Source organism: Octodon degus, unplaced genomic scaffold, assembly GCF_000260255.1.
Source record: "Octodon degus isolate 3935 unplaced genomic scaffold, OctDeg1.0 scaffold00027, whole genome shotgun sequence".
NCBI classification, from domain to species: Eukaryota; Metazoa; Chordata; class Mammalia; order Rodentia; family Octodontidae; genus Octodon; species Octodon degus.
Genome location: NW_004524603.1, coordinates 14,322,745 through 14,333,047, shown reverse-complemented (window position 1 = coordinate 14,333,047; position 10,303 = coordinate 14,322,745). Strand labels below are relative to the sequence as shown.

At 41.1% G+C, this 10,303-nt stretch overlaps 1 protein-coding gene across 3 annotated transcripts in view; it reads left to right on the top strand.

Moving 5' to 3' along the window:
- Positions 1 to 1,976: 1,976 nt before the first annotated feature.
- Ssbp1 (single stranded DNA binding protein 1) overlaps positions 1,977 to 10,303 on the top strand; it is a 19,821-nt gene continuing 11,494 nt past the window's right edge. For all 3 annotated transcript variants that reach the window (XM_004629034.2, XM_023712911.1, XM_023712910.1), the window contains exons 1-6: positions 1,977 to 2,201; positions 2,806 to 2,870; positions 5,785 to 5,845; positions 7,094 to 7,234; positions 7,725 to 7,812; positions 9,582 to 9,670. In XM_004629034.2, the coding sequence (XP_004629091.1) occupies positions 2,844 to 2,870; positions 5,785 to 5,845; positions 7,094 to 7,234; positions 7,725 to 7,812; positions 9,582 to 9,670 (406 nt within the window). In that variant the 5' untranslated portion in view covers positions 1,977 to 2,201; positions 2,806 to 2,843. The remainder of the gene's footprint in view (positions 2,202 to 2,805; positions 2,871 to 5,784; positions 5,846 to 7,093; positions 7,235 to 7,724; positions 7,813 to 9,581; positions 9,671 to 10,303) is intronic.

The window sequence follows — 10,303 nt, the reverse complement described above, 5'->3', positions numbered from 1 at the left end:
GTGCTTGTTAGCAGACATACACGGCATTCCTTTCATCTGCTCCTGCCCCTGCCCCTGCCCCTGCCTCTTGCGGAACTGGGGCTTGAACTCAGGCCCTTGCGCTCAGAAGTGCTTATTCCACTGAGCCATCTCCCCGGCTCCCATTCTTTTCATCTCTACAGGCTCAGTTGTTGGTGAGGAGGGGACCAGGAGAAGGATGGAATCCCTTGGTGACCCAGATTCCATGATCTGTGGGGCTCCAGACATCATCTTTCTCACATGGATGATTATATAAATAAAGCAAAATTTAACAAGCACCAAAAAGTTCAGCAATCAAGATAAAAAAAAGAAAAAGTACCAATGTGCTATTAAAAAAAAATATTTAGTGAAAAAGTCTGGTATAAACAAAACAATCAGAACTTTAAAGACAAGATTTGGAAAAACAAAAGTGTAGGAGGGGAAGGGAAAGTCAAAATGATTAAGCTGCAAACCTATATGCACCAATTCGCTAGAAGAATGAGATCATCATATATCATAAACATCCACTGTAAATGCTTTAAAAACACACAAATAAGAACTGATTTAGAAAGATTTGCTTCCAGGGCTGGGGAGATAGCTCAGTGGTCTAAGTGTCAGCTTAGCAAGTGCATGGACCCGGGTCTGATCCCGGGCAGTGCTGCTCTGGAACCGGGTGTGGTGGCACACGCCTCTAATCCCTGTGCTGGGGAGGCTGAGACAGGAGGGTCACTACAAGTCCGAGCTGCGTAAGAAAACCTTGTACCAAACAATAAATAATTTTAAAAAAGAGCATTGCTGGGGCCGGGGAGATGGCTCAGTAGGGGCTGGAGAGATGGCTCAGTAGGATAAGTGCTTGACTGGCAAACGCAAGGATCTGAGTTCAATCCCTGGTTCTGCCAAAAAAAAAAAAAAAAAAAAAGCATTGCTTCTAGAGTTGCTTTAGAAAGTGACCAGAACGATGATTACATATTTTAGAAGGAATGGGAATATTTTAAGGGGGACTTATGACAATACATCTTTTACTGCAGTGAACTTTTTTATAAAGGACAAGAATGATTCCGTAAGTGTTCAAAGTAATGGGGAGTATTTCATGGGGCATTAATGGCAATGTGTTTTACTGTAATAAAACATTTCCAATTAAAAATAAAGATTAGTAAACTGAAGTTGATTATAATTACTGTACTTAAGATTGTCACTAGGTTAAGAAAAAGTGTCAGGCACGGGAAGTCTCTCAATTGAAAGGAGGTATGCAAAAAGCAGATTCTGAAAACAATGATTAGTTTACTTTCTTAATTAAGGGCAGGAAAGTAAAATTAAACACAGTTCCAGTTTTGATTTAAACTTTAAGCAATGTTTTGATATACCTACTTTAATTTTTTTTTCAATATTTCAACTACTTTTATGCTTTGGGAAAAGCTAAATTAAGATGAGAAAAATGTATAAATGGGACACACAGCCTTCTTGTGCCTCGGGTTCCAACGTGGCTCGGATCTGTATTTAGTAAATTTTAAATATTTTGTGCTTCACAGATTAATTACCTTAATTTTGAATTTCAGAAATACTACATTAAAATTAATTTATCTTCACTGCCAATCCCCCCCACCCCCAATCCTGCGCCTTCAGCTCTTCCTCTGCTTCTTGGTTTTCCTGCTTCTCTTAGGGCTTTGGCAGGACTGGGCTGGGTTTCTTCCTCCAGAGGGTGAAGGTATTCTGTATTTTTCGTCCACCTTTTCCTACCTTGGTGCCGGCTGATGCCCTCAGATAATTTCATCTCAACGGAATCCGACCTCTGAGGAAATCACCTCTTGGTGGCGTTGATCGATCCACTTCCTCTTGGACAGAAGCTTCCGGAACTCTCATACTAAGGGGACTTGTTTCCCTCCCTTCGCGCCGGCAGCATTTCTGTGGCGCACACTACTGGACCGCTTTCTCCTTCCGGTCGCGAGCCTTACGTATTCTGTGCGCCGGAAGTGGTCTCCTGACTGGAGGTGGTACGGATTGGCGCGTCAGGCGAAGGAGGGAAGTGGGAGCTGCGCGAGCGGTGTGTTGGCTCTGCGTGCGTCGGTCGGGAGACGGGGCCGTGAGGGCGCCTGGCCTTTCTCTTCCCACTCGTGCGGAGGATTTTGGGCTGACCTCCGGCTCTCCTACGGCATCGAGTGGGAGCGCCACTTTTGAGAAAGGCGCCTGCCGGTCCGGTCGGGGAGGTAGGGGAGCCGGGGTCGCTGCGCTGCTTGGTCGGGAGTGAGGCTTTTTCTTTTTCTTTCTTTTTTTCTGCAATCGCACATTTCAGATGTAAGCCCTTTAATCATGTTAGTAGTTACTGAGCCCTTACCACGTGTTAGGAACTGTTTTGAAAGTTTAGACTAAGAAGGGTACCTTGGTTCATGAATTTGACGCTTTCCACGATTCAGGACACAAACCGAGTTGGACTAGAACCGAATCAGATACAGTGGTTAGGTTCAGTGTTGACCGTATCGGAAAATGTGATTCGGTTTGAATAGCAGTGAATCGGACGTAGTACCGCCCTTACGGAAGCTTGCATCTCAGTAAAATATGACAATGGCAAGTAAGGTTAGCTCAGGATCAGGGTTGGGTTTTTGTTTTTGTTTTTATTGGAGGAAGTGGCATCAGGAAGAGATCTGAGGTGTCTGGGGAGAGAGGGCATCCAATTTAGATGGGCAAAAATTTGTCCAAGTGATACACTTACATTTTTAGGACTAAGGAACTTTTGCTCTTGGTGTAAGATCTATTATTTAACTTTTCTTTCTTGCTTTTTTTTTTTTTTTGTTTGTTTGTTTGTTTCTACAGGAAGAACCGAAAGATTGTAAAAAAAGAAAACAGGAGCCATGCTTTTTCGAAGACCTGTGTTACAGGTAGTCACCTTGCCATAGATACTGGGCTGTGTTGTCAGTGTAGGGATCAGATTTCTTTAGGCTGTGACTGCAAGGACTTTTAGCCTATTCACCACTCTGAGGGTACTCCTTTGATAGGGAGGGCTTGGAGTGGATTTTGTTAACGTCAGAAATGTTGGATGGGGCTGGGGAGATGGCTCAGTAGAATAAGTGCTTCCCTGGCAAGCCCAAGGGTCTAAGTTCAATCCCTGGTTCCGCAAAAAAAAAAAAAAAAAAAAAAGGTTTGGTGTTTAAATTTTCAAATTTATTTGTCTGTATAATAAGAATCATTAGTTTTTACAACACTATGTTACTTGGAGACTGGGTGTGCTGGCGTGTGCCTGTAATTCCAGCTCTTGGGAGGCTTAAACAGGTGGATCACTCACTACTAGTCCTGATCTAGTAGTGAGACCCTGAACACTCTGTAGACCTTTCTCTAAAATACAAAAAAACCCAAACCAAAACAAAACAAAAAAACCGCGAAAACAAAGTACTGTGTTACTTGGATTAAATCAGAATTGGGTGTGGTGGTGCCTGCCTCTAATCCCAGCACTTGGAAGGCTGAGGCTGGAGGATCACTGTGAATCAAGGCCAACCTGAGCTACATAGTGAGCTATGGACAAGTGAGGCTCTCCCTGTTTCATAAATAAAACAAAGACCCCAAACAGGGATTCATTGTTCCGTGTGATTCCTTTTCTGACCTTTTACCACCTCTGTTACTAAATGCACCCCTTTCCTACTTTGCTATGCTGAGGAAAGAGTTCAGGTCTCAGAACCACAAATTCTGCGCCGTGAATTGATTCTGGCTCCTTATCACTGTGCCTCTGGCCGGCCTTGCCAGCTGAGGTTGCCATTTTTCCTTACTACATGTAGCTACCAGGTTCTGTCAATTCTTTATAGCATCCCCTTATGACTCCCTAGCCTCCTATTATGACTAGTGAAGACTCGGTTCCTCTTTGCATCTGACTTGTCAAATTTATGTTCTTAGATTCCCTCCTTAAGCTACATTTATTTTTCATCTTTTTAAAATGTGATGAAATGTGAAATGTGGAAAAGTTACTACTGTCTTGATAATAGTACAATAATACAATACGTTTAAAACCAAATAGAGAATCTAAAAGTTTAGTTTTAAAAGTCATCCAAGTTAAGCCTGGAAGATAGCAGCATAAGCACTTTTCTGGTAAGTGCAAGGTCCAGAGTTTGATCCTAGGTAACAAAAAACAAAACAAAAACAGGAAAGTCATCCAAGTTAAACAATCCTTTCAGCCACTCTAGTGTTTTGATTTTTGTGTGTGCCTAACATGAGACACATTGTTACTCTTTCAGACTACTTTGACTCCACTTAAATCAGTGTTTCTATAAACACTGCATAGACACTAATTAGCAGTTGGATTCTGTAAGTTAAAGCTTTTTTTTTTTTTTTTAATGTAATTAGTACAGGGTCTCACTACACAGGACTTTAGTGATCCTTCCTATTTTTCAGCCTCCCAAGTGCTAGGATTACAGGGGGCACAACCACGCCCAGTCTCCGTCACTGGACCAGTGTATCCCCAGGGGCGGGGCTGAGGCCTGCAGGACAGGTTGGGGATTGAACCCCCAGCCCCTGTGTTTGCCTAAGCAGGCATTTTAATCTGCTGACCTATCTGGCGGGCCCCCTAAAGCTTTATTTCTAGTATGCCCTTTATTCTAAAGCAAATGATAGGAATAAGTGTTTATTTGGTAGGTTTATTTTTGGGGGTGTGGGAGGCACAGGGCCTTGCTGTGTAGTTCAAGCTGGTTTTGAACTTGCTCTGTAGCCCAGGCTGGCCTTGAACTTGTAATGATCCTCTTGCCTTGACCCCTACGGTGCTGAGGGTATAGGCATGCACCAGTATGTCTGGCAATTTTGATGGATTTTCTGCTCATGTTAACAGTACTGCCATTTGAGAACTGTTTCTCTGAGAGAATGTCTAGCTCTCATCATGGACTCCCATGATGTGTACTCTGACCTCTGTGCTAGCCCTTGCCCAGAATGTCTTTTTAGGAAGCAGCAGAGGATAATGGGAACAGCAGCAGCTGCCATGTCAGACAGCCCTGACCTCCAGTCTTTACTTTGTCTGAGCTTCAGTTTCTTCAGCTCTAAAGTGGGGGATAACTTTTCATTATACATTTGATTTTAGGTTCAATGATATGAGGTAAAATAGCTGTTATTAATGCTAGCTGACATACACATTAAATGCTGTTCTTACATGGCAGTGACTGTCCTGTTTCAGTGATTGTGTGACTTGGATGCCATCTCTTTGCACTTAACAGAGTCATAATACTATTTCTCTTTGAGCCATTGAAAACATGAATTTCTCATTAGATATTTATAGAACTTTGGGCTAAGCTTAGTGTAGAAGCCCTTTAATTTTTGCAATAGTCTTGTGAAGTAGATGCTACTTACTGTCTTTTGGGCCATTTTTAATTGGGCATTTTAGGCTAATCACATTCGTAGTATCTTAGAATGCTGGCTTTGATTTTTAATACCTGACAGCAACTCTTAGGGCAGGTTGGATTTACAATCATTGTTGTGCTCTGTATTGTGGAAGTTGTGCTATTTTGGCTTTACCTTCATGTACAAACACAGAAGTGCCATAATCAGGAGTATTACCACAAAGAAGCAGGAAAAGACTGTAACTTGGGCATGCACTGTACTTTCTTTGTGCCTTCAGTTTTTGTAGTCAGCTGCTCTGAAAGTTTGGTTGGTCCTTGTTTCTCTGAACATTGGGAAAGCACTGGGAAATCTTCTAAAGCCATTCTCTTCTGGATTTCAGAGGAACTACTGACAGAGGGGTGAATGGTGTAATCAGGCCTTCTGTTTGCATTTGCCTTTCCTAAAAAATTAAAACCTTGTCCCTTACTTATTCTCCTTCAGGTGCTTCGTCAATTTGTAAGACATGAGTCTGAAGTGGCCAGCAGTTTAGTTCTTGAAAGATGTAAGTAGCCAGTTTCTGGGTTTATTGTGTTCTGAAAGTGTTGTGGAGGAGATAGTTCACCAGGTGATGTATCACATCTTTGGCTCATGCTTGTCCTTAGATCTTGGTGATGCCCATCAAGCTGTGGTGACCTGTTATAAATGATTCTTTCTCCCTGCCAGCCAGATACTCTAATCTTAGTCTTTTCCTCATTGTCCTGCTGGAGGAATGTCCTTGAATCATATTTGGTTATCTGAATCCCCTAATCTCCTCTAGTTTACTAGAGAGATTGTAAAAAAGAGTTTCACAAAAACATTCTCTTCTGAGAAAGTAGTTTTAGATCTCAGATTTTTTTTTAGCTTCAAGTTTTTTAAAAAAGATATTTTAAAGAATTTAAAAGCTAGGTGTGGTGGTACATGCCTAGTCCTAGCACTTAGGAGTTTGAGGCAAGAGGCTTGCTGGGAGTTCAAGGCCATCCTGGACTACATAGTAAGTTCAAGGCCAGTCTGAACTACACAGTGAGCCCTGTCATTTTTTTTTTTTTTTTAAGTTTGTTTTATAGGGCTGATTTCTCTGGTCTGTCTGTCTCTGTCTGTCTGTCTGTCTGTCTGTCTGTCTGTCTTTCCCTTCTTTTTGAGTCACAGTCTTACCCTATCATTCAAACTGGCTTTAAACTCATAGCAACCCTCCTGCTTCAGCCTTCCAGTGCTAGGACTATAGGCATGTACCACCTTGCTGGACTTCTTTCTTGCCAACTCCTCCCTCAACCTTTGTTTGCCCCTTTATTTGCCAATCTTCTAGAACTTGAGTTTGCTAAATGCAGAAGATGGAAAATGGTTTAGTATATATAGTTGCTCCTTTTCTGGGTATTTCTCTGTCAGATGTGTGGATTTCTTCAATAGTGTTCTCTCCTTGCTATAACAAATCACCACAGACCGCAAAGGCTTCAACACTAGGCATCTCTTCCTGCCTCCTTGGATGTTCTGGAGGCAGGAAGTCCAAGGTCAGGATGCCGGTCTGGTTGGGCTCTTGCTGATGATCTCCTGGCTTGCAAATGGTTACCTTTCTACTGAGTTCTTTTCATGGCAGAGAGAAGACGAACTGTGGTCTCTTCCTCTTTATAAAGATACTACTCCCATCATGTAGCTACCCAGGAAGGTCCACTTGCACATATGGTCCTATTGGGCTTAGGGCTTCAAGATGGGAATTTGGGGGGAAATAAACATTCAGTCCCTCACAGATTCTCAGTGTTACTTTGTCCCATTTCAGCACTGAATCGTGTGCAGTTGCTTGGGCGAGTGGGTCAGGACCCTGTCATGAGACAGGTGGAAGGAAAAAATCCAGTCACCATATTTTCTCTAGCAACAAATGAGATGTGGAAGTCAGGGGACAATGAAACGTATCAGATTGGTGAGTATGAAAGATGGGTTTTAAGCTTACCAGCAGTCAGTATTGCCAGTTATCTAACTCAAGATAGACTACTTTTAGACAAGGTCTGTCTTTTCTAATTCTGTTCTATTTAGAAATTGTGATGGTTTCTTTTTAAATGTGTTCATTAGTGTATATTATTTTTACAAAACCCTGAATTTCAGTGTGGTGTTTTCATATAGACATACATGTAACATTTTGATCACATTCATCCCCTCATTGCCCTCCCTTATACCCTGCACCCCTTGTGTGTTTTTTTTTTTTCTAAGCATGTTGTCTTTTGGTGTTTGGAGCATTTGTATTTGTTTCTTTTCTTTTTTTAAAGTACATATCTGCAGTACATAATGATTACATTCATTGTGGGGAGTTGATACATCTACACAAAACATCTTAATTCTTTTATTTATTTTTTTTCCTTTAATCCCAGTCCCCTTTTGTCTAGGTAACCATGTTTTCTATTTTTGTGATTTAGGTGATGTCAGTCAAAAGACAACATGGCACCGAATATCAGTGTTTCGGCCAGGTCTTAGAGATGTAGCATATCAGTATGTGAAGAAGGGGTAAGTATGAGAAGGAATGATCTTTTGGATTGGGTAGTTTAAAGAGCTGATAACAAGTGACCTCCTGACAAGGAACTAATTTATCCCTCAGAGCGTACATAAGTGGTATTTACGAATTCCTTAATAGTATTTTCGGAGTGTGTGTGTGTGAGTGAGAGAGAATGTGAGTGTGAGTGTGACTACTTCAAAAGTGTACAAGACATGGTTTTAGCCTTCTGAGAACTTCCAGTTTAGGGCGAACAAGGTAGACACATAAACTGAAGTAGGTGAGACAAGACAAGGCAGTCTTTCGCCTGACCTCCTGGCACCTGCTCTTGAAGCAGCAGCAGAATGTGCTTTTAGGTGGTGCCATGCTTCCATGAGCAGGGACCCTGGAGGTGGCACTTTACCTCTTGGCCTCCGTATAGCACTCTGGAAGGTCAGGCTTGTCTGAACAGTGGTAGACTGAGATATTACGGTGGTGGTCTTACAGCCACTGTATTTGGGGGTTTTCTGTAGGTGTAATAGTTCCCCACTGCAATACTTGGCTTGACTGTTTATGTGAAAAATATCTATACTTCCAGAAAGATGGAAGGATGTATTTAACAGTTGTACTAACATGCTTAGAAATGTACTTGTTTTTTTATTTTTCTCATTCTTTTTTTTTTTTTTTTTTGAACCGGGGATTGAACTCAGGTCTTTGGGCTTGCCAGGGAAGCGCTTATTCCACTGAGCCATCTCCCCGGCCTGAAATGTACTTGTTTTGTAGAAATAAAAATTTCATGAGGCAGGTGTGGTGGTGCACACCTATAATCCCAGCACTAAGGAGGCTGAGACAGGAGGATTGCCATGAATTCAGGGCTGTCTAGGTTACATAAGCAAGTTCAAGGCTAGTCTGTACTACATAGGGAGTCCCTGTCTCAGAAAAAACCTAAAAAGCCCCAAAACCAAAACTGCTAAAATCATGAAAAATAATTTCAGCAGTAATTAAAATTTATATTTTTTTAAGTAGTTACATACATTTTCTTTGTATATATCATTATTGCCCTTAAGGTATATAAGTAGGAATTATTTTATATACACATGTGCGAATACATATAGAATAAAGGAATATGTCAATGTGTAGTTTGGCCTGCTGGTTGGTAAATATGTCTGTCTGTCTTGGTGCCCCATCATTTCACTAGTGTCTCCTTTCTGTATTTTTGTAGTAGTGGTGGATGTCAAAACCTGGTGCCAGGGGTGCACTTTCTACCCTTCATTGTAGTTATGACCACTTCCTAGTTCAGCCTTGTATAGGGGGTAGCAGTAGTCGTGAACTCTGATACACTAAGTTGAAAAACCTTGAGTTTGAATTTTAATAATCGCAATCTCTTGAGAATAACATAAGCCTCACATAGAAAGGAATTGATAAGTAAATTAAAATCAGTGTACCTGTTAGAGAGTCCCTAGTCAAAGGTTAAAGGTGGAAATCATCCCGGAGAGTTAAAGGATGTGACTGTGGACGTTGCTTTTCCAATCTTCACAGCAGGTTACTTTTTGCTTTCAAACTTCCGTAAGGAGACTAGAGGAAGGGTGAAAGCATTGTCTATTTGACCTGTGCATATCCAAGTCTGTTTTTACATTGTACTTCAATACTGTTAAATCTGAACTTTGAAAAGCAGCAGTAAAAGTGAGATTATGTGTAATTATGTATTGTATCCTTGGCGCGTATTCATTACCACCTCCCCCTTGACTCACTCTTGCAGTGCCTTTTAGGATCTCCAGGCTAAAACAAATGTTATTTGCATCAGGTCTCGAGTTTTCGTGGAAGGAAAAGTAGATTATGGTGAATACATGGATAAAAACAATGTGAGGCGACAAGCAACAACAATCATAGCAGGTAAGAAGCTTGTAGGAAAAGCTGTTCTTTTTTGAAAATTAGTCAGTTGTAAATAAACAACTGGGGCTGTACCAGTGCTTGTAAAACTGGAATTCAGAGGAACTTTTATGTTTTTGTTTTTGCTAAGTGTCCATATTATATCTCTTCCTTGAGAAGACTGTCTCTACGTTCACAGTTTTAATTCACAGGTAACTTTGGAGTAGATTGTAAAATTGAATTGTCCATGCTAGTACTTACTGGTGAGGTTCAAAACAATTTAATCTTAGGGTCTTTTTTAATATTAATTTTATTGAGAAAGAAATAGCAATGAGACAGTTTCAAAACCGGTTAAGACAGGTTCAATAAGTAATACATTGTGTATTGTATTTGTAGTAGTTATAGTACAAGACATGATGTCTTGTCTAAACACTATTAGTACAAATCTTCTTGTTGAACTAAGAGAAAGTAGCTGTATATCTGTGCTGACTAGTTGGTATATACTATATGTAAATGTATCCTAGGGTCTTTTTGAAGACCGTATCCTGATGGACATGGTGGCACATGCTTGTAATCCCAGCACTTGAGAAGCTGAGGCAGGAGGATCGCTGAGAGTTCAAGGCCAGCCTGGGCTACATAGTGAGGCCTAGTCTCAAA